Source organism: Cibotium barometz, chromosome 34, assembly GCF_041138505.1.
Source record: "Cibotium barometz isolate CiBa-2024 chromosome 34, ASM4113850v1, whole genome shotgun sequence".
In the NCBI taxonomy this organism is placed as follows: Eukaryota; Viridiplantae; Streptophyta; class Polypodiopsida; order Cyatheales; family Cibotiaceae; genus Cibotium; species Cibotium barometz.
Window position 1 is genome coordinate 25973735 of NC_141079.1, and position 24647 is coordinate 25998381.

The 24647-nt window shown below is 41.7% G+C and overlaps 1 protein-coding gene and 1 long non-coding RNA gene across 3 annotated transcripts in view; both read right to left on the reverse strand.

The window, feature by feature from the left end:
* Positions 1–7258: 7258 nt before the first annotated feature.
* Positions 7259–7500, reverse strand: LOC147618830 (uncharacterized). The gene is made up of 2 exons (XR_015261975.1): positions 7426–7500; positions 7259–7316 (listed from the first exon to the last, which is right to left on the reverse strand). It is a non-coding gene; the product is annotated as an uncharacterized LOC147618830 (long non-coding RNA).
* A 97-nt stretch (positions 7501–7597) lies between these two features.
* Positions 7598–24647, reverse strand: part of EMB2729 (Alpha amylase family protein) — a 52513-nt gene continuing 35463 nt past the window's right edge. For both annotated transcript variants that reach the window (XM_086773904.1, XM_086773903.1), the window contains 14 exons: positions 19816–19923; positions 15695–15785; positions 15023–15124; positions 14812–14914; positions 14512–14649; positions 14222–14290; positions 13876–13977; positions 13696–13773; positions 13495–13605; positions 13227–13307; positions 12881–12985; positions 8669–8754; positions 8367–8418; positions 7598–8225 (listed from right to left, as the gene is read on the reverse strand). In XM_086773904.1, coding sequence (XP_086630030.1) covers positions 8193–8225; positions 8367–8418; positions 8669–8754; positions 12881–12985; positions 13227–13307; positions 13495–13605; positions 13696–13773; positions 13876–13977; positions 14222–14290; positions 14512–14649; positions 14812–14914; positions 15023–15124; positions 15695–15785; positions 19816–19923 — 1259 coding nt within the window. In that variant the 3' untranslated portion in view covers positions 7598–8192. The remainder of the gene's footprint in view (positions 8226–8366; positions 8419–8668; positions 8755–12880; positions 12986–13226; positions 13308–13494; positions 13606–13695; positions 13774–13875; positions 13978–14221; positions 14291–14511; positions 14650–14811; positions 14915–15022; positions 15125–15694; positions 15786–19815; positions 19924–24647) is intronic.

Consider the following 24647-nt stretch of genomic DNA (forward strand, 5'->3'; position numbering starts at 1 on the left):
CAATCATTTACAAACAGGTCACAAATACAATTTCTATAATGAACTCTCGTCTTTCCACATTATCCCTCATCAGTCCACATTACTTATTCCACATTCCATTCATATGTGTACTCATTTTCCATCTCATCACATCAGATTCATTCACATCACATATCATTTATTCACATCCCAATTCACATATCACATCTCATCCATTCACTCATGTCGACGTCTCATCATTTCACATACACATTTGCATTCATTATTCCACATACACATCCACATGGGAAAGAGGTCACTCCTCTTATGCATTGTAGTGATGATGACAAGAGGAAATTAATGAAATGAAGGAAAAAGACACAGCCAATTATGATCTACAGAATGTGTGCAATGTATCTTTAAAGAGTTCTACAATATGATATGCAAACGAATGAAGCACTTAAAGGTTTAAGTGGAGCTCCTACCTGTGAATCGAAGGTCCCAAAAGAAATGAGAAGAGGATGAACACCGATGCGAACACAACCCAAAAGGCAATGAAGATGATGAATGCACAAGCTCAAGAAAAATGCACGAAAAAGGGAAAGACATAATATTTATGGTTTAGTCGTCGCGCCGGCAACCAGCTTAAATGGGTATGCCACGTGTTTGCTTGCGATTAGTGGAGGACTTGTGACCGTTTCACGATGTGAACTGCTAGAGTCAATTCATGATGTGAACCATTTTGAACTGTTTCATGGCGTGAGACAGTTTTGAGCGTTTCATGGCGTGAAGTAGCCCAAACTAGTTCACGACATGAAACTATTCGATCCCTTATGCATGTAAATTGTGATACCCTATGGTTTCCTATATGCTCAAACACTCAAGGCCACACATTATGCATTCAGAGGAGGAGATTTGTACACGTGAAACGAATGAACATGTTTAACAGCATGAAAGGCATACTCCTTTACCTTGTACCCACTTGCGACCATTGCATTCCCTTGATAGTAGCCATGTGTTGCTAGTAAGCCCTTTTGGACCCACTGCTTTTGAATGTTAAGTTGATCCCCAGAGTTCTTGTCTTCATCATAGTACCCTTGGGCTTGAAGCTGGGCTTTGGGAATCCAATGTTGACATACTAGATACTTTTGCTACTTTTCTTGTGGTTTTCTTGTATGGAGATGAGGCTGTGACATGGATGCTTTCTCTGTTATGGCCTGTGCTTTCTTTGGTACTGGCGGTTCCATGTCACATGTCATTGCATGTTTTCCTTTATTTAATGGACTCCATAATGGCACGGTGATGGTATCATCGGCCATCATTGAGCTGTGCTGCCCGTTCTTTCCATTGGATGTGACAATTACTGCGCAAATCCAGGATCGTCCAAGAATTATCTCTTCTTCCATGGATCCTGCAGGCACAACAAATACCTTTCCAACCAAGGGATTATTTCTGATTGAAATATTAACATTTAAAAATCCTACGGTTTTTGTAGTTGACAAATGCACACTACAAACTTGTGCATTAAAGGCCTCGAGGTAAGGTTTGTCTAGAGCTACCCATGTTTCATAGGAGATCACTTGATCCCATATCAATTAATGCAATGCTCTTAGTGTGACTCTCTTTTGTAAGAATTTTACACTCAGACCTATAGGCTCAATGTCCATGCCCTCCTCGTCTCAGCAAGGTGAGTGAAGCCATGTTCACATGTAGCATTTTTCCCTAGAGTCTCTCCTTTGCCTCGGCTTCTTCTTGAGCTTGTATGATTTTTTCTTTGGCTAGCTCCTTCTTCTATTTCAGAAGATGCTCTTGTGCGAGCATATTCTGGGTCAGGGCTCCGTAATACTTTTTAAGTTTGCTCCCATTGATGTATCCTTCCATTTCTACTTTCTCCATGGTTTCAATTCCGAATGAACCTTGAGGGGTGATTTCAAACACTTTGAAAGATCCTAACCCTCTGTATTTGAGTTTTTTTTTTCTTGGTGCTTCCAACACCATACATGAGAATGAGCTCTTCCGTTTCTAGTTCCTTTTGTTTCAAGTTATGGTCAAACTAATGTTTTCTTCATAGTTTCAAGACCATAAGCCCATGTGATGCAATTAGCCTAGTTTCATCCATTTTTTCCAAATCAACCAATCTCTCGGCTAATGCATTTTCAATAAGCCTTTCTTGTACTGCAATTCGTAGGCTTAGAACTAAAAACTCCATTGGCATTACCGCATCAACGCCATAAGCTAGATGAAAGGGAGTAATGTATCCCGTCGCTACCTTATACGATGTACGATAAGTCCATAGAGCTATAGTCAACTTGTGTTCCCAATCCGTGCAACTTGCTTCTAAGGTTTTCGTCAAGATAGCACATAAATTCTTGTTGGTGCTCTCTGCTTGACCATTTGTTTGTGGGGTAATAATGTGATGATTTGCGATGTACTATAAGGAATCTTGTAAGTAGGAGTTCAATCACCTCATTAATGAAATGGGAAGCCTGATCACTAACTAATTCAAGTGGGCAACCAAAGCTAGAAATGATCTGTTCATATAAGAACTTGGCTATGGTTCAAGCATCGACTCGTTTAGTGGCCCTGTCCTCTACCCACTTTGTGAAATAATCTGTGGCCACCACGATCACATATCGAGCTTGTGACGGATGCACTGTTGGACTAAAGGGTCCAACAAAATCAATCCCCCATTTCTCAAAGGATTGCCTTACAATTACAGGGGTGAGTGAAATCCTATCTTTTTGTTATGGAATAGGAAATCTTTGACATTCCTCGCATCTTTTCACAAACTTTATGGCATCCTTGAATAACGTAGGTCACCATAGTCCCACTTGAAGCACTTTGCGAGCTGTAGCTTCTCCAATGAAATGTCCTTCGGCTATTCCTAAGTATGCTTCTTCTAATATTATGACAAATTCATCTTCTCACACACATCTTCTTAGGATATCATCCTTGCTTAGCTTATATAATTCTCCAACAATCAATTGATAGGGTGCGGCCAGCTCAATAAGCCATCGCATTTTATCCTTGTTCAAAGGTTGATCTTGTGGAAAACCATGAGTTAGATCGTCAGAAATCTCCTTACTCCACTCAGGCACCATGTCAAGTTGGAACATACAAGCAACTAGGAGATCATCATCCAATGCCAGTTGTAGATTCTCCGTTTGGAATTCTAGATAAATGGTTGGCCAGCACATGTTGTGTCCCTTTTCTTACCGTAACCATAAAGTCAAATTCTAAGAGTAGAAGTAACCAGCGTGTGATTCTTTCCGTGGTGCAAGACTTGTTCACCAAATATAATAGGACCTGATGGTCCACAAAAAGAATTTGGCCAGTTAGTAATGTCAATATTTCTTTACAGCAACCCTTCACGCTCTGTAGTGTAGTTTCTCTCTGCATTGTTTAGTTGACAACTTGCGAAGCAAACTGGGTAATCCAATTTGAATTTCTCAGGTTGCACCGATACGCATCCTATCACAAAATTTGATGCATTTATGTGCATGTGGAATACAAGATCCCAATTGGGTGGTCTAAGAATAGGTGCACTTGCCATTGCTTTCTTCAACTTATCGTATGCTTCTTGGCATTCCTCAGTCCACTCAAAGACAATGAGTAGTCTATACAATGGTCTGGCAATTTCAGCATAGAATATGATGAAGCGTCGATAATACCCAACATGGCCCATAAACCTCTATACACCTTTGTAGTTTGTTGTTGGGGGTAATTCCAAGATCAATTTTACCTTGCTCTCATCCATGGAAATACCGTTTTTAGACACAATGTGTCCTAAGATTACACCATGCTTGATCCAGAATTGACACTTCAAAGGGTTTAAGGATATACGATATAATCGACATCGCTCAAAAACCTTTCTCAAGCAAGCCAAATGTTCAGTCTAGCATAAGTGTGCACACAAATCATCAATGAATACCTCCAATCACTTTTGCAAGTAGTCCTTGAAGGCTGTGCACATCAATCATTGGAAGGTTGGTGGGGCATTGGTGAGGCCAAAAGGCATAACCTTATAAGCATATGTTCCCCACATCATATTGAAGGCCATTTTGTGTTGGTCTTCTGGTGCTATGGACACCTGATTATAGCCTGAAAACCCATCTAAGAAGCTGTAAGCTTCTTCACCTGCTCCCCATTCCAATACATGTTCAGTATATACGATGATGGGTAGTAGTCTTTCTTGGTGGTTGTATATATTTTTAGGTGAACCCCCAAGATACATCATTACACCCCCCCAAGATACATCATTACCGAGAAGACCAAGGCATAAATAAATAGCCAACATTTGGTACTAGATTCCTGGAAGTGGGCTTGAAAACATTCTCTCCAAATGAGCAAGTGTGGCATGAAGACTATGTTATCTACATATAAGACGAATAGGTACCATCACCTATGTAGCCTTGTGAACCCATGCTACCCAATCGATCAATAAATCTTGAGATCTCATCAAGGTATAGCCCAAAGAGTGTACGAGAGAGTAAACAACCTTGTTTGTTGACCCCAATAGTGCTATGGATCTCTTTGAAAAGGCCCTCATGTGTAGTCATGGATTCATATAATGTCATCCCTCTCGAATCATCTCACGTGTGGAAAGTCGAGCCTAAAAATTCATGATCAAGGCACCGAGTCAAAACCCTTACTAAAATCCATAAAGCAACAACAAACCCACTAGCCGCAATAAAGGCCCTAAGGGTAAAGATATGATCCAACGCTTGTGAAGCTTGTCTAACCTAGTGCTCTCTGCATGTGCCTCTTATGTTAAGAGTGCCAATCTCTATCTCCAATACAACCCCATAGATCTTAGCCAAGGTGTAGCCAATCATGATAGTCCGGCAGTTATTAAGGTCTGTAGGGTCTCCTACCTTACAGATAGGGACCATGGTGTTTGTGGTATAAAAGGGGGGAAGGCCTTCACACGTGCAAGGATAGAGACCAAGGTGGTGGATCCATGCAGGAAGTGCTCCATGTGGAGCTCCTTGTGTTGTACTTAGCTTTACCATTGTACAGCTTGAATAGTGCTTTGGTGACATTGGCAATGGTGAAAAGGCTGGTAGAGGTAGGCTGGGGATGTGGGATAAATCAAGGGAGGGTTGATTCACGATATCATATAGGTGGCGTGTGTAGGTATCCCATATGAGAGGGTCAATAATAGTTGTGTTTCAGTGGAGCAAACCGTGTGTGCAAAGCTAGCTTAGGCGGATTCATGTAGATGTGAGATGTATTATGATGGCTAAGAGTGATGATGAGAGATCAAGTTGTCTCTGTGATCACAATAGAGCAATTCATGGTAAGTGATCACAATAGAACAAGTCATGGTGAAAATGAATGCCGTTGAAGGTGGATGCTATGTGGCAATGGGGGACAACATATGGTGAAGTCTAAGTAAGCATGATCCGCCTTAATAGTTGATGGTGGGATGGTACAGTCTTGGATATGTTGCATAAGACTAGGAGACCATATCCAGTACAGTGCTAAAGCTGCCCCTGTATGGGAAGTAAGTTGGGCTATGTGTCGTGTGTGTGTGTGTGTGTGTGTGTGAGAGAGAGAGAGAGAGAGAAAGAAAGAAAGAAAAAAAGAAAGCTGTATTAACGTCTACTAGAGGCCGAACTCTATTTACGTCTACTAAAGGCCGAACTCGACCTATGAGACAAATAAATGTACAACTGTCAATGTCTTTTAGATGTCCAAAAAAAAAAGGACAAAATGAACATGAAAGTACTGAACTAGCGGGGGGGTGTGATGGATGGAGCACTACTACTAGAGGCTCAGTATGCATCCTATATGCGTAGGTATTACAATAATGCAATGCAAATCTGTCTAGCTCCAACCAGTACCATAATGGGGGTAATATGTGATACATAGGCGATGGCAAGGCAAAAAAACCTGAGAGAGAGAGAGAGAGAGAGGGTTTATTAGTGCCCTTGAACAGGTGGAAATAGTCAATGAGACCGATGATATCGATGTGTAGTTGAGAGATAGGTTAGGAAGGCTAGTATGCACCGACTATGTATGCACATGGACACAATGGTGGTGGTGTGTGTGTGTGTGTGTGGGGTGGGGGGGGAGGGGGGGGTTGGGGATGTGTAGGATGTACAATCTTTCTTTTGAAATTACTAAGTGGATCTAGTGATCAAAGATTACGACGATTTCCACAAAGTTACAAAATGACATGTTGTGCTTCTTATGCAGCACTTCAAGAGGGACGATTATCACAAGCCTTGGTGGTGCATTACTTATTTTGTCTTCATATTTACTTGCTTAGCAAGACATGGTGCAAGTCTATCTGATTTGTGAATCTATGATTCCTCTAAGTGGAAGTCTACCTAATTTGTAAATCTATGGTTCCTCTAAATTCCACAAAAGCTTAAACTTTGTCTTTAAGCAATGTGTAACCATTTCCAACCACCAACCTTCCAATGCTCACATAAAATTATGCCATTGAATTTTGTTATTTAGCTTCCTCAATTTCTCTCACCACCTCTCTCCTCATTAGTCCTTTGCTTCTACTTAGTTTTGTCCAAGCTGCTCCTACCTTTTCTTTTATTCTTCAGCAGGTACCTTTATTACCCAACTGCAGCCACAATGTTAAACAAAATGACGGTTCAAAAATTACATCGTCCCAAAGGTACACTCAAAACTATGAAAGCTTACTCAGACTGGTCTCACATCCACCTTCCTAATACTCTAGGGGTTGAGACAAGTAGTTGGCTTCAGTTCAAGGTTTAATAAGTAGATTGTAGTCTACAAAAGATAATCACTCTTAGACCTTGAATTACTTGAGAAAGCCGTCTATTTAGCCTCTCAGGCCGACTCTACTCAGCTAGCCTTGGTAAGAATGAGTAGGTCTCTAGATGTAGTGAAAGAACAAAAAGTAATACAATGTATTAAGATAAAGGATGTATAACTACATTAAGAATATGTTTGATGTACATTGACATTGTTCTCCTCAAAATTATGGGGTGAGTTTGGTGTGATCATAGATTACAATGATTCCCAAAAAGTTACAGAACAGCACCAGTGATGTGCTCCTTGTTTACTATTTACAAAATGCCATTTGCCATTGGTTCTAGTGACGCATTTCCCACCTAGAACTTGCCCTTTTTTGCTCAACAAGGCAATTGAAAATCTGGACTGATCATGGATCCAATGGAAGCTTGTATTCCTTTGTCCAATAATATGTAGCCGTTTTCACCACCCCTGTTCTGCCGATTCGTCATGCAAGATTCTATCCTATTAACATCAGCCTCAGCCAAAACCATGTGGCTCTCCATGCACCTCACCTTATCATGGGGTGAACAACTACATCTTATAAGGAGTGTTGGAGAATACAATTTCCCTCTCAACATCTACACATAAATCCCAAGGAACCTGTAAGAAATCAAGAGGTTTCTTAACAGTTCTCATTAGTCAGGTTTCTTAACAGTTCTCATTAGTCTGAAGTACAATTTAAGGTACCTTTTCCATAAATTTAGCTGTAGGTGCACCATAATTAGTTGTTTTTGTTTGGGTGCACTAATAAAAGTCTACCCTTAAACCTCCAAGAGGACGTCATCTCCTTCAGACAGAGAGCCTAACTACTAACATACTTATAAGTCATGTTAGCCTTCACTTACATAATACTTGAGAGTAGCCAAAATCATTTTTCTTGAACATGAAACAGTATTTGTCATACATGTTGAAGCCCTGAAGGGAAGAAGCCACAGGGCCATCTGAGGGGTCTAATTACAACTCCTTTTTGGGTTGCGAGACAAAAGAACAAAGTTCCAACCTGCTTCCAACACACCACTCTCTGCAGGGTTCAAAGCTCAGTTCTCCTAGTGTGAGGAAGAGCGCATTATAGATGCTTGAAGCCCTCTTTAAAAACAACAATACAACCTTGCGAATGCAATGCAATCGGAGACAGACTGGTAAATGCGGTTCAAGTAACCAGCCAATTGGTAAGTGGCCAAATTAAACCATTCAGCATGCTGACTGAAGCCATCCCATCAGGCAAGGGCATCTCAAAAGGCTGGGCAGAGCAACAGTTTGTCTCAAGTAATGTGAAGTACACGTAACAGTTGATGCCTTAGATTGCTATAACCCTTGCCATCTCCCCCACATATATCACTTTGTTGCCTGTATGATTCTTGCATCGTAGTATGAAACTGAGGCTTGCTAATGCAATCCTGCCATATCTTCTAGGGTTCACATGGGAACATTGGTACTCACATACCCCTATATATTCAGATCTTTGCCATCCGTGTCAACCTATACACCTGCCATAAAAGAAGCACTGTGAATAGCCCAACCACACTCAATTCTCTTTCTGACCAGCAGACTCTGAGCAGGCCTGGGTGACAAAAATACAACACTCTGTGAATGCATGCCTACAGGCACGCCACCATACTAGTAGTTACCTGAGCACTTAGGCTTGGTAAAGGTAACTCCAAGATGAAAACCTCATTTTTTCTACCAAAAAACAGAGGCACCAATTAGTTGCTTTTAAGTTCTATCTTTATCATACTGCATAATCAAATCAAGTTGTGTGAAACTAGGAATGTAAGGCGATGGTTTTTAAGGTACTTAATTGTGATACATTTACATACTCAGTCCTTATCTTCTTTTCAAACCTCAGGAATTAGGAGATACTAAAGCTTACTAGGCCCTAAATTGCATAATCCTGATGCTTGGATCTGCACAGAGAATCATGTATTGATACCTTTCTAAATTGCTGCTCCTTACTGAGGAGGATGCACTAAGTTGATCTCGTCCACCAAACATTTGATGATCACTATCCAAAAGCAACTGCCCATAAATTCAAAGAAAAAGACAATATCAATCGTGAATAATACTAAAAGATATTCATGTGCTATCTTTATATAATTGCACATCAATTACTCTCATTGAGCTTCTCCAATGTTGATATTTCATATTGTCAATTTTACATATCCAAACATGTCAAGCAATATCAATGCGCATAGAGTTACCACAAGAATAAAAATCATTTACAAATAAAATTGCTTACACAAAAGTTTAATAAAGAATGTGGGTCTGTGGCAGGTTTAAGGTCTTACCTCCATGGTTTCTTTGGACATATCCACATCATGTAAAGGGATGAACCCAGGATGGAAGCTATCTCATTCACCCCTTTACTTGAGAATCCAGAATGGAAGATATCTCACTATGGATGCCTCTCAATCTTTGTGGCTGCAATGATTAGACTACTACATTGTTCACTAAGTCATATTTGCACCCACCATTTAAGAGTACAATAACAGTTTGACTACTCTATTGTTAAGTCAGTTGACCCATTATCTAAGAATACATGTCCATTGACCAATCGGCAGACTGGAACAGCCCATTAAGCTTAGTAAACCACTCGTGTCAGGTGTATGACCCTTGTTCCCCCTTAGGTAAATAAATCTTTCCATACTAAACTACGATCAAGCATTCAAAAAAACACCAAGAGTCCAAAGTTGCTAGAAAGAGAAAATGTCTTCTCAAGAATTCCAGTAGTCATGAAGGGTGAATTCCAGTAGTCATTAAGGGTGAACCTTAGTCACGAAGGGCACATAGCCCAGTGCTAAGGGTTGTAACTCAAAGCGGGGAGGTCCCGAGTTCAGATCCCCACAGGCCCCCATTGGTATTGTGGCCGCTTTGTGACCACAAGCTGTAACTCCTTCCAGCACAAAGACCAAGTCACCTCCGAGCAAGTACAAAACCTTGCGACTACAGAAGGATCTACGCATGGAAAATTAGAAGGTGAACCTTAATCTCTTGGTCTACCATCACTCCAATTCCACTCCCTCCCATCCTATTTTACTCCGACCAGGGGGTCTCTTAAATCGCAGTGTATGTCATCATCACCCACCAATCAAAAAAGGATCTAAATGCCACGCAAAGCATGGAAAACCAATTATATTCACCAACTTCTTTGTAAGCATAGTAAGATATCTAGTGGCAAACATCCCCCCAGCTGCAGCCTCACAAGAAGTAAACAGCAGAGATCAAAGATAGTCTTCTCTTTTGTGTCACCAAACGCCTAATTGAGACACCATGTGCATACTGAACAAAGGTGTCCAAAGAAAATTATGGAATTTCAACATCCCTTGGTGTACCTCCTTTGAAATCCAAAGGAGCCTAAGGTCTTGGTGGGCACATGATCACAAGAAGCCCATGATATTCTACCCTTGTGCTTGATCCCTCAAGTGTCCTGAAGTGTGGTCCTACTCAGCGTGAGCACAGGATCCTAAGTTTGGTCACCATCGGAGCATGTTTGGGTACGATGGCATGAGAAAGAGCAGGATTTTCCATGGCCTCTCAAGCACTAAGAGACTTGAAAAATTTGCACTGGACACTTATTACTAATCCAAACATCTTCTGAATGCTAACCAAATTTTGTGAGCCTGTGGGGATGGGACACCTCCCCTTCTCCACATGCTTGCAAAGTTTGGTCACCAACGCAGCATGTTTAGGTACAATGACATGGGGAAGAGCGGGATTTCCATGGCCTCTCAAGCACCAAAAGACTTGAAAAATCCGTATTGGGCGCTAATTGCTAATCTAAACATGCTCTGATGGTGACCAAACTTTGTGATCATGTGGGGGTGGGTCACCCCCACATGCTCGCAAAGTTTGGTCACCGTCAAAGCATGTTTGGGTAGGATGGCAGGAGGAAGAGCGGGATTTTCCATGGCTTTTCAAGCACCAAGAGAGTTAAAAAACCCGCACTGGGCACAAATTTCTAATCCAAACATACTTTGATGCTGACCAAACTTTGCGAGCATGTGGGGGTGGGTCCACCCTACATGCTCGCAAAGTTTGGTCACCATCAAAGGATGTTTGGGTATGATGGCATGTCGCAGAACGGAATTTTCCATGGTCTCTCAAGCACTAAGACACTTGAAAGATCCACGCATGACACTAATTGCTAATTTAAACATGCTCTGATAGTGACCTAACTTTGCGACCATGTGGGGGTGGGTCCCCCCACATGCTCGCAAAGTTTGGTCACCATCAGAGCATGTTTGGGTATGATGGCATGGGGAAGAGCAGGATGTTCCATGGCTTCTCAAGCACTAAGAGACTTGAAAAATACGCATACGGCACTAATCCAAAAATTCTTTGATGGTGACCAAACTTTGCAAGCATATGGTTGTCGATCCCTCCCACATACTCGCAACGCTTGGTCACCACATTGGAGTATGTTTGAAAATGATGGCACAGGGAAGAGCGGAATTTTCCATGGCCTCTCAAGTATTAAAAGACTAGAAAAATCTGCATTGGGTGCTAATTGCTAATCCAAACATGCTCTAATGCCGACCAAACTTTACGACCATGTGGGGGTGGATCTCCCCCGTATGCCTGCAAAGTTTGGTCAGCATCGGAGCATGTTTGGATACGATGGCATGGGGAAGAGCGACATTTTCCATGGCCTTTCAAGAACTAAGAGAGTTTAAAAATCCTTCCACGGCACTAATTGCTAATCCAAAACTTCTCCAATGGTGACCGAACTTTGTGAACATATGGGGGTGAGTCCCCCCCACATGCTTGCAAAGTTTGGTCACCATCGGAGTTTGTTTGGGTATGATAGCATGGTGAAGAGCGAGATTTTCCATGGCCTTTCAAGCACTACGAGACTTCAAAAATATACACTGGGCAATAATTGCTAATCCAAACATGCTTCAATGCCAACAAAACTTTGCGACCATGTGAGGGTGGGTCCCCCTCACATGCTCACAAAGTTTGGTCACGATCGGAGCATGTTTGGGTATGATGGCATGAGAAAGAGCGGGCGTTTCCATGGCCTCTGAAGTACTAAGAGACTTGCAAAATCTACATTGGGCGCTAATTGCTAATCCAAACATTCTTGGATGCTGACCAGACTTTGCGAGCATGTGGGGGTGCCAACTTTGTGAGCATGTGAGGGTGGCACCCCCACATGCTCGCAAAGTCTGGTCAGCATCGGAGTATGTTTGGGTATGATGGCATGGGAAAGAGCGGGATTTTCCATGGCCTCTCAAACACTAAGAGACTTGAAAAATCTACACTAGGTGCTAATTGCTAATTTAAACATGCTCCAATGCTGACCAAACTTTGCAAGCGTGTGAAGGTGGGTTCCCCCCACATGCTCACAAATTTAGTCACCATTGGAGCATGTTTGGGTATGATGGCATGGGGAAGAGCGGGATTTTCCATGGCCTCTCTAGCACTAAGAGACTTGAAAAATCCACACACGACACTAATTGCTAATCCAAACATCCCTCAAGGGTGATCAAACTTTGCGAGCATGTGAGGGTGGGTCTCCCCACATGCTTGCAAAGTTTCGTCAGCAACACACAACGGAGCATGTTTGGGTACGATGGAATGGGGAAGAACGAGTTTTTTCATAACATCTTGAGCACTAAGAGACTTGAAAACTCAACACTGGGTGCTAATTGATAGTCTTAACATGCTCTGATGTTGACCAAACTTTGTGAGCATGTGGGGGGGATCCACCCCCACATGCTTGCAACGTGTGGTCACCATCGGAGCATGTTTGGGTACGATGGAATGGGGAAGAGTGGGATTTTCCATGATATTCTATTCTTGTGCTTGATCCCTCAAGTGTCCTCCAAAGGTGGTTCTACTCAGGGTCTGCCCACCATGAAGCAATTTACCATTTGACGTTAAAAATATTTAGAATTTGAAGTAAATAGAACTTTTGGACAAATTATCTTGATAAAATGCTTTTTATGTGACTTAGAGATCACTCCCACGCCCATGAAAAAGGGGAATCATGGCAACCCATCCTTCTTGGACGGGGATCTCCCCAATCCAAGTCCACCACCCTTCTGATGGGAAGGCAATTATGTGTAAAGGCCCTAAGTCTAGTATTCACATGGGGTTACAATTTCAACAAGCATTTGCGGGAAAACTAATCTTAGCTCACCTCATATTCACCAGCCTCTTCCACTGGAATCTGGAAAGTTTCATGAGAGCGAGCCGAATGGAAGTTGAGGACAAACAGTAGCCTCCCACGAGCAAAAGCTAATATCTGCAATGATCACCCAAAAAAAAGGGTCGTGAATGAGATCAATATCACCCACTCCTGGATGGTTTTCATGCAGCTGGCCCACCTTTTGTGCCTTGCAGTGGGACAGAAGATCATGGCACATTGCAGTATAGGGGAATTTCCCATCACCATAGAGTTCTAGGGAACTGCTGCATCTTAATGGGGGGGCCAGTGACTGAAACAAGCGTTAGCAAGTAAAGTCTCCCAATCATGCGTTTCTTACCTTCTCTTCATCATCTGTATATAAGACTTCAGCAACAGGTCGGTTCAAAATCCCATGATCGTCCTCTAGCTTCATAAGAGCCTGCTTTGACAACAACCAATAACACATCAAGCTCTTACGGCCTTCATGTTACATAGTGTATATTTACAGAATTCCTCTAAGGATGGGTATGTAATAGGGAATCTAGAGGTCATTCTTAGATGAAACGGATGTAAACACTTGCAAAAGGGTGCAACATGGAACATGATACCGAGAACATGTAACTCACCCGATCAAAAGCTGCAAGCTGGGAATGTGGCCCATTGTCATTCAACAAATGCCAGTGACGGCATGCAAGTGCGAAAGAATGTTGGTTGCTGGACCTTGGAAACTCTACTCTCTGTGATCATAAGCCAATCACACAAAAACTTCAGGTGACCTGCCACCTGCATCACCGAGATGTCCACACTCCTTACAAAGCTCTCAATACCTCTGTGTGCCCAAACTCATTGCCCATGAAGTTCACATACACCGATCCTCCCATGCTCAGGGTTGTCAATCGGATCATCTGATGCCCCATTTCCACAAAAGAGCAGTAGAGAATCTTATGTGGGTAAGTAAAGGTCTATACCAAAATACAAATAATAGCATATGAACATAAACTACACACCTTGAGTAATGCCAGACCTCTGTCATCCAAACTTGCCTTCTCATGCTTAGGATTTAAACGGGATAGTATAGCTTGACACAACGACATCCCCCCTGCCAGGGACTTTTGTACCAAATAGGAAAAAGAAAGAAAATGTAAATCCACAATTAAAATCAAATTAAGTCTTCTCTTGATGCATAATTTGTAAAATGTATCTGGCCTAATTCATTGTAGCCTTATTTAATTCCATTTCAATGGCACTGCCGCATGTGTGTTCATGCATGTGTGCCAAAATGGAACTGAAAAAACCCAGGGGTAAAATCCAAGAAGAAAAAAGGCTTTCAATTATGTGACAAAGAAAGCTCACCTGCGTATGATTCTCAGCATATACCACCATCTTGCCCCTGCTTTTCTCGCGTGTCAAAGTTTCAACAATCTATGCACCCCAAAAAAAAAAAAAAACTAGTTCAACTGTCCAACTAAAGAAAATGGATAACCTTTCCAGGAGGTGCCATGTCCGTCTGTGTCCGTTTATAAAACCCACCCTAACCTCACATTTCACACCACTTTTGCACTACTGAACCTTGTTATCCTACCTTGCTTATGTTTGTATAGACGTCTACCACACATGACAAATTCTCAACTATAAAAGCTTACTTGACTCATAATCCAATGCTCATCAGAACCATTCTGAATCAACCAGAGCCACATATCTGCTGGTTGTGTGCACACAAAGTAGTCAAATCCAAGACCTCCTTCATTGATCGGTTCGCAAAGTCCAGGATAAAATGTTGCCTGCCATAAGCCAACAGCTGTCAAAACCTTATGAAACCTTCTTCTTCCTATACTTGATAACCCCTGAAAAGGAGAAATGCAACAGCATAGCTTTATATATTAACTACTTCACAGGGGAAAAAAAGGGGAAAAATAGAGGCTGACAAAAGAGATGCTTCATACATCTTCTGCAATCGTGACAATGCTAGGATTTATCTTATGTAGCATTTCGTTTGCCAATATCAAGTAGAGCTGAGCAGCTTGATCCACATACTGATTACAAAAACTGTAACTCCCAAAAAAAAAAGTAAAATTAAAAAGCAAAGCCCCCTCTTAGATGATCCTATGTCCCAGTATCACTATAACATCAAGCATCAACAAAATCACAACTTACAAATCATAGCCCTCTGTGGGTTTTTCAAAACCATTATGAGTATAAAGCATTGATGCCAGTGAGTGGAAATTGAATCCATCAATATGATATTCTTGAACCCACCTGACATTCCATAAATCCACCAATAATAAAAAAGGAGTCAGCTCCATTTTTAGAGCTACTTGCATTCTAAATTCTAATGAGATTGGGCATTAATCTCTATATTCATCTCTCAATATAAGAGTGTATGTATGAGTGTGCGTATGTAGGTTATACATAGCATGTCCGTATGGACATGCTCTGTATATATACATATATGTATATGTATATGTATATGTATATGTATATATATGTAAATATATGTATATGTATAAATATATGTATATGTATATGTATATGTATAAATATATGTATATGCATATGTATATGTATATGTATATGTATATGTATATGTATGTGTATATGTGTATGTATAAATATATACATGTGTGTGCGTGCGTGTGTGCGCACCATATGCACGCACGTACATATGTATGTATGTAGGTATATATGTACATATGTGTATGTATGGACATGCAGACGGACAGATGATTGGTTTGGATGGATGGATGGACATCGTCACGTATGTGTACAGATATCGATAACAAGTCAAAGTTTGAGTATGCAGCAACAATAAACTAGTTCGTAGCTTACCACTTCAAGTTTGACAGTAGAAATCGCAACACTTCATAATCGTTGTATTTGTACATCCGTGTGCCCCAATACTTGTGATGTCCCCTCTTGCCTAGTGCCAAAGAGAAAATCAAACGTGCAATTGTCTGTTCAACAACTCCATCTTGTTTACTCTTCTCCATCATTTCGTCCAAAGCATGATTTTATAAAAAGAAACCATGCAAAGATTGAAGGACCAATGAATGAGTATCAAAGTAAGATTATGCTCAAAGTATAATGTATGCTCACTCTATTTCCTTGGAGAAGTTTCATTCAATTATCCTTGCTAAGCCCGCCCTCATAAACTTAAAACATGACAGCATTGTATGTGTGACATAGTCACAACAAAACGCACTTTGAGCAAACAAAATAGCGTGAAACGTTTCTAGACCAAACCATTTTGAAAGGGCAACGAAACCTCTTGAAAAATGGCGTTTCAAAAAAAAGGGCCTTTCCCCCCCAACCCCCCCTACCTCTGCTGCCCACGAACATCCACCACATACCCTTTTTCTTCTCTTCTTCTATCCTTTTCTTCTCCCATTCTCTTCTTCTCCTCTTCTCTTCTCCCCTCTTCTTTCCCCATTCTTCAATGTCTTGAATCTTGCCCAATTTCTCCCTTCTCTCTTTCTCTTTTTCAGCAATCATCCTTAATTGAACCAATTTTGGCATTTAATCAAGCAATTTGCCTTTTAGGTGTCTTCTATAAGTTTTTTGTATAGTTGTAATTTATAAAGATTCTAATTTTTTGAAAACCTCGCCGTTTCTTAGCCGAGCAACGAAACCTTTTGAACATAAATCCCAAAAACCTCGAAACGAAAAAAACCTCAAAAGATTTATTGTGACTATGACGTCTGAGGCCTCTCCAATTGAGATTGAGATAACCCTTACATTATCTCCCGATCAGCTTAGGGTTAGGTTAACTAACCCAAGTTACAATTAGGGCTTAGTAGGCTGTGGGGACCTCGAAGGTCCACACGTACGCTAAGGGCGCTAGCACGATGAGGTTTTTTTTTTCCCCAAGAAAGAGACTTCTATTAAGTATGAAAAATCATGGTGCCATGAAAGACCTGTGGGACTAGAGGAAAAGAAAATGCCGTAGTTCCACTCCCGCATAAATACAACACGCTTTGCCTGCGCGGAGCGAGAGGACCCTTGAATACGAGCCCAAGCAACCATGAGAGTATGGATGATATCACCCCATATAGTGCTAATGCATGAAGACTCAAAAATCTGGAAACCCTGAGCTCTCCAAATCTACCATACTATAATACTGGCAACAATCTCCCATCTCGTGTCAATCCTTTGTCTGGGGGGTGTATAATGTGAGTGAGGGACATCCTGCAACAAACCATGTTGGGTAATACCTCTACGGATGAAAATAGTCGTGTCTGTATCATTGCCCTCGTAGAGAAGCTGCAGATCAGACTAGGAAAGCCAAGCAATTGTCGTTGTTGCACCCACCAGCTCAACGGCGACAAAAAGGCGCAGGCAACCCACTCCACACATCGTGAGCACCACCTCAGTATCACATGTGTGGAGCTGGCGAATTGTAACCACCAAAGAGCCGCATGTGTGGAGCTGGCGAACTGTAACCACCAAAGAGCCGCTACCAAGAATAAAAAGCCTCAGTATAAAAGAGAAACTGGTCACTACATATAGGTACAAGGGAGATATGGTGTGATCAAAACCTCCATTGTGATTCCTAAAGATAAAGTCTGCAACTCAACTCTGTGATCAAATGAGAGAGCTCCGACAAGAGGATATGGATGTGGAAGGTTACGCACCAAAGCTACTAAGCCTGAGACAGAGAGTGACGGAACAAACCCGACCCTCAATGCAAATTGTTGTTGATTGGTTTGTCCAAGGTCTTAAGCCAGATATCCACGCAGCAGTCAGCACAAAGCAAGCGGAAACTGAAGAGGAGTGAGCTGGCCAAAATGACAGAAAAAAGAAGTCAAGAAAGGAGACAAAAGAGGAAGCCCAGGAAGAGTGTCACCACTGAAGAGGACAATTCAAGCGACTCCTCGCAGGATACTCCAATGGCAATAAAGAAAAAGAAAGACAAAAAGAAGAAAACCAAGAAGGCACAAGCAAGCCCCAGAGAAGTAATGTTGCAGGTAAAGCAGCTCATGCAAGAAATGAAAAAGAGCAAAGCCTTAGATTTCCGCAAGAATGTGTTCTGTTCCTAATGCAAACAGGAAGGTCACCTCAAGGAGGAATGCATTGTGCCACCAACTTGTACCATTTGTAATATGTACAATCATAGTATATAGAACTGCAGGTACAACATGAAAAATAGAGCTCCCATGGTGAACAACATCAAAGAAGCGGAAAGAAGACCCCCAGGAATGGGAAGGTATGGAAATAGAGACCGCATAAATTATTCAAGAAGGAGAGGCCAAGGACAAGCCAGTGGTTCTACGACCTTCACATGCTACTATTGTCAACAGCCTGGACACACCAAAGCGGAATGTGCCATGAAGAAAAAGCATGATGAAGAAAGAGAAGCCAAATTGATGCAGCTAGATTCTGCACCCCCCCCCCCCCCCCCCACATACACTTTTCTTTTCCGGATCTTTTAAGTAATCCATAAGAGTCACCTACTCTCCCACAATACCACCAACAAGGATCTCAAGGCCTCCTCATGTCACATTTGTATGACTAGCCTCCATGGCCACACCTAGCGGCTAGCACGGACCCCTACCCTCTTGTCATGGCTGCAGATTCATCTTTGTGACTTTGCTTAAGCAAAATAAAACAAGATCTATCCAAAAATATATATGAATTCATGAAATAATTTTCATGATCTTTATATAGAAATCTGACATAGGACTTCCCATCCTTGCTTGGTTGGGCCCACAGATCATCAATCATCCCTTAGAACTTACATGGAGATGGTTCTTTCCAAACGGAGCTTTGACACCATTCCAAGGGTTCCATAATTACAGAATTTATCTTTCTTGAAATTTTTCATATTAGCATCATAAACAAAAGATAACTTAAATACATCATGAAAAATATGAACTGTGTTCAAACTTTTTTATACTATTCTTACAATAGAGTAATAATAATAAACTATGTGCATTCATTCACCAGCATGGCATCTCCATAATCCACCGCAGGCTCATAGAATGAAAAACAGGCTGAACACTGTGGCTACCCCATAGTCGTTTCTAACAGCTCACAGCCTACAACTTCATAATTCAAATGGTTCTACACTTGGGCTGAAAAATTGCTTTCGATTTCAGTTAGCACAACTGCTTATTCAATGATTTAATATAAATGGATTTTGTTTCACAATCTATATTTATCAGTTTTCTCTTTACTTATAATGATTGCTAGCTAGAGCGATTTTTCTCAGCAAAAAAAAGTTGTAAGAGGAAAACAAAATCTGGTTGCTGTTATAATACCATTGAAGCATTTTCTAACACATTAGGGCCAGGACTATAACTCATTGCTTGATTTTGCCCATATCTACCTTGGTGAGAGTCCATTAAAAGAATATGGAAAACAGTGACGCCACATAAGGCCCAGTTATAAAATTTTATTAATAGGGGAACAACGAACACGCATACACAGCCCTCCAAGCTCTTGGCATATGATTTTATTGATAAGTCAGTCTCAAAAAAAAAAACAAAGGGTTCTTCCCTTGGTTACATTGAAGCCTTATAAACAAGCTTCATGATAACATTGGATTAGTACTTTACCAGTTGCCAATTCTAGTCTAGAATTACAAAAGAAAGTTTCTCTTTAGGAAGTATAGACTAGAGTTCTTCCTTTTTGCAAAAATTTCTAAGCTTTAGTTACAAAAGTAACCTCCTTTTTAAGCTAGAGTTACAAAAGTATGTTCCTTTTGAAGCTCAGTTTACAAAAATAGCTTTCTTTTAGGAAGTGAAGGCCAAAAGCCTGTTTGCTGGGCATTACAATCTTACATAGATATTTTTCTTAACCTCTTTGTCATTCTAATAAGTAAAATAGAACTATTGCAGCCTTCTAAGATGTATCAAGGTATTCAGATCTGTAGTATTGCAAGTTAACAATCTTGGCATTTAACAATTTGGTTAGCCAAATTGTCATTTAAAAGAATTAAAAAGCGTACACACCTGTGTGAAAATAGCAATCGTTTGCTCCATCGAAGGTAGCCAAGCCATTCAACGTTTCTGGTGAAGCATAGGAATGCACGATATCCAAGTATACTAGCAATCCAAGGCCTATGACAAAGAAAATAATTCATATCTACAGGGTTTAAGGGCAGATCATTATGATACCAAAAACAAACAAAGAATCATGTAGGTTCAAGGAGAGCTTGTAAAGCCAAAAACTTATTTTCTTAATGAACAAAGTACAAAGTACAAAAGTTACTGCAAACCCAGACACATAAACAGCCACAAGAAAGCACCTCACCTGCCAGGTCAGCTTTGATGTTAGGAAAACCATAAGGACAGATGGAGCTGCTAGCTTATCACACGATGTAAAACGTCACACAACGTAGACATCATGCTATAGAAGATCGGACACTTAAAGGTGAACTGCCAAGAAGATCCCAATCCCAAGGAGAGCCAAAGTTGATATTCCAACATCGTGTTTGAAGATGAGCACAAGGGGATATCACATGCATCACATGTCAAATGCATGTACCATGACTATTAAGCCATGCACACAGTAGATTAGGTGAGTATTGCCTACTTGTAGCCCTATTTGATAAAACGATAAAGGCCTAATTGTGCTGCCCGCCTCTCAAATCGGAGATCCATTGTCCCTGCTAATCAACCAGTAACTAAGAGAAGAAGAACCAAGAGCCAAGGGATTGGATCAGACCAGTTTCCTACTCCTCATACAGGGGGCCTTACCAGATGGAGCACATCCATCACCCACAGTGACAACATGAGAATGAAGCATGGAGCAAATGTTTTTCCAACAGAACACTCTCACTTTTGTAACTATATGGTCTTACAATGGTGTACGGGATATGCACTGGCCCTTTCCACAACATATCGTCTCTCCCAGATCCTTAGAGACTATGGTGTCAAAGCTCATATCCCAATGGATCTGAGCCAAGTTCCTCCTGGAGAAGTTTTTCCTTTATTACCACGGAGAGAACAGGTTCCTTCCCTGGTTTTATTTTGAGCAACGTAAAGTTGGTGTCTGGAGTAGGGCCCGTTCCCACAATTGGTACTGCCAAACGCTCACCTTCCCCAGAAGGTGGGCAAGCTTGCTCGTTCTGGACAAAGGCTGTTGTAGCCTCTTCTCCTCCACAATGAGGCTCCATAGTGAAGAGACACTGAAAGAGGGCTGGTTTGAGCCTCTTCTGAAACCAATCTGGGGAACTCGGGGCAATAGACAAACACTTCAGTACTAGACACAAACTTTGAAACACAGCGGAAGAACCACAAACAATACCAAAACACAGCCCTAAGCCGAAACGGCTGGCCCCACATAGGAACTTCTGTAATCAAAGTAGAAGCTTTTACAACAAACCAAGGTGCAGGTGCAAAGTTGCAAACTTGCACCGGATTCTCCACAAAGCTTCCGCAAAACTCTTGCTCAAAATCAAGATGCAAAACAGCACCAAAAGAGTTTTCCAAACGCTGTCCCAAACAGTCTCTAAATCAGTCCAAACACTGCCTGCTGCGCAGCCAGGTCTGTACGGATACTGAACAGTACAGCCAACGCAGGGAAAAAAACACCACTAGAAAACTGTGCAGCCAACGCACAGGAATACCTGCAGTCAGCGCTGTACGGCTAGTGCCAGGAGAGGAGAGAGAAAATAGTTGGCTGTTCCAGCTGTGTATGGCCAGCACACAAGCTGTATGGCCACAGAGAGAACCTGTAATCGGCTCGACCAGCTGTTGTGCACTGTACAACCCGCACTAGGAGGAGAGAGAAACATAACAAGCCGGTTGTTGCTGCTGTGTACGGCCAGAGCAGTATACAGCCAAATCTGAAGGAGAGAAATCTGTTGCCGACCAGGAGGAGATAGCACCAGATGATCCTCCAAAGAGAAACCCCACTCTGCTTTTCATAAAGTCGACCAGCCTATGTTTGATGTGTTTTTCCCTTTTTTGCTAAAAGAAGCTGGACTAGCCCAAAATATTAACTTTATGCTTTTCTCAACTTGTAGGCCAAGTTTCCTCTAGGTGCCTCTTGTCCACATATGCATGCCCAAAAAGTAATAAGCCCAGCCAAACTTTAATGATGTGTGAACTTGTTGACTTATAAACCTTATAAGTCACACCAACAAATAAAATCCCATGTTGCTCATGCTCTGAAGCCAACACTTCAGGCCAAAATATGCCAGTAATAGCTTCAGCTTTCTTCAGTGGAAAATCCCTATTCTCACCTTGGTTCCGTTCAATGTGTGAAACACTGATCGAGACTGGTGAAGGGACCATATGGTGACATTTTCCAAGCCTACAGCAGCCTAGCTACAATTTTCACTGAAATGAAAGTTCATGGACCATGGAGGGTTGCTGCTGTGAAGATCCATCAGTATCCTTGTAACCACAAGTCACCAATTATGGGGGTGTGGTGACTGGTCTGCAATTTGCATACACCTAGAAACTTCTATCCACCATTCCCCTCCTAGATGAAGGCTGTGAATGGCTATACTAAAAATCTCCAAGTCAGTGATGCAAGGACTTCCTTGTGTACCAACAGGAGGATGGTGTTCCAAGAGACCTTGGCTCTAACCAGGGAGCTTGCCATCCTCTTCTGGCCAAGAAAGGTTCCAAATCAACTGCTCTGTGTGACCGATATAACAACACAAGGAAGAATAAAGCGCGTACCACACCATGGCTAGAAAATCCTAGTTCACGATCACCACCTGGCTGGCAGGACACGATGTACCAGTGCGGCTAGGAGAACATAGTCACCACTACCACCCAGCCAGCAAAGAAAACAAAGCCACGCATGAAATATTGAGCATCACCAAATCACAGATATGCAGCCTATAAACCTTAATTCAGCTTATGAACAGTAATCAGCAGACTAGCACAAATTAGATACTACATAATACCCAATTGAGGGCTCCCTTTTTGTCAACCACCTAACCATATTATGTCTTCTCTTCAGCATGATTCTTTCAAGCATTGGACATGGTGTGGTGAATTGATGTTATGCGCAAGGAATGGGCTGTTTTTTCCTTTTTTCCAATATAAACCCTGCTACTCAGTTGGCCTCCTCTCCAAGATCAACCCCCACTAGGAGAGGCATGGTTCACCTCAATTGACAATGTTGCTCTTCTTCAAGCTCAACCCACAGAGAGCAAGGAGAGATCATGGTTTGCCCATAGACAACGTGTTTATTGGCTTAAGCGAGTGGGATTTGAACTCGAGACCCCCCTCTCAAGAGTTTGAATACTTACCAACTCACCTATGAAACACCTAAATGATCGTAAATAGAAGTCAAACTATAGGCATTTCTAAAAATGCAATGGGTATTGTAAGTGCAAAATAGACAGAAGAAGAAAGAGAAAGACAGGCTAAAGAAGAAAAACGGGCCACAAAAGAAGGGGCGTGGACAGCCATGGGGTTCACCAACGAAACATTGAGCATAATCTATTCACAGGTATGCAGCCTATAAAACCCTAGTTCATCTCATAAACAGTAATCAGTAAATATGTAAAATTAGGTAATACACAACCAAGGGCTTCTTCTCTGTTAGCCACCCAAATGTTGTGAGTGAAGCGAGCTTTTCTTGTTGCACTGCTGGCTTTTCACAGATTGTTGTGTGGCAGCTGCAATCTCCGCCGCTTCTTGGGGATGGTTGAACATATGAAAATCACATAGCTAGACAAAAAACTATTTAAAACCTATATGCTCTGATACCATGATAAACAAGGTCTAAGCTAGGGTTTGCAGGTTTGCCCATCTATGGTGGATGGAACTCCATGGTGGGGAGAGAGAGAGAGAGAGAGAGAGAGAGAGAGAGAGAGAGAGGTAAACTATAGAGAGAGAGGGAGTAGAATACTCAAGAGAGAAACAAGTTGCACGACTCAATCAAATTAGATTGATTGGTGTTTATCTTTTGACTCATTCAAACACACTAAACAATGACACTTGGCATATGCCATGACATCACTGCTTACGTCACACACACACTTATGTTATCCACTCTAAGAGTGAGTTCACCGCAACTCACACACACACACACGACCTTTTTAGGGGCTGTTCTCACACACATAAGCAGGTACACAAACACAGGTACACACACACAGTGGTTACACACAAGAAGCTCCCAAACATCCAATAGTTATCAAGGTCCCGCTTCAAGAAAAGTACTTTGGCTTCAATATGGATTTGGCACATGGTTTCAAGGACCTCCTATGTGTAACTAATCGAGGGACCTGGAGCAATAGATCAACACTTCAAATACCAAACACAGAGCTTGATAACACAGCGGAAGAACCATAAACGATATAAAAACACCGGATTGAGCCAAAACAACCGGCCCCCCTAGGAACTTCTTTATTGAGAGAGAAGCTTTTACAATAAACCAAGGTGCGGGTGCATACAGCACCGGATTTTCTACAAAGCATCAACAAATCTCTTGCCTAGATATCTATCTAGTGCCAAGATAAAACAGCACCAAAAAAACCATCCGAAAACTGTCTCAAAACAGTCCCATGAATCAGCTCATAAACAGTCCAGAAACAACCTGGTAAAGAGCCACCAAAAAAAAACAGCCCCAAACTACGTGCCAAAACAACCCCAAAACAAAGCCTCAAATCAGCCCCAGAAGAGCTCTCAAAATTGTCCCAAATTCCTCCAAAACAGCCCCAAATCTGCCCATAACGAGGCCAGAACTATGAGTGAAGAGCACCAAATGCCCATCACACGTGTGGCTGCTATGTATGGGCAGATAAGAGAGAGAAAAAGATATGCTGCTATACGGCCAGATCTGTACTATACCAGTAATCAGCAGATGTACGGCCAAA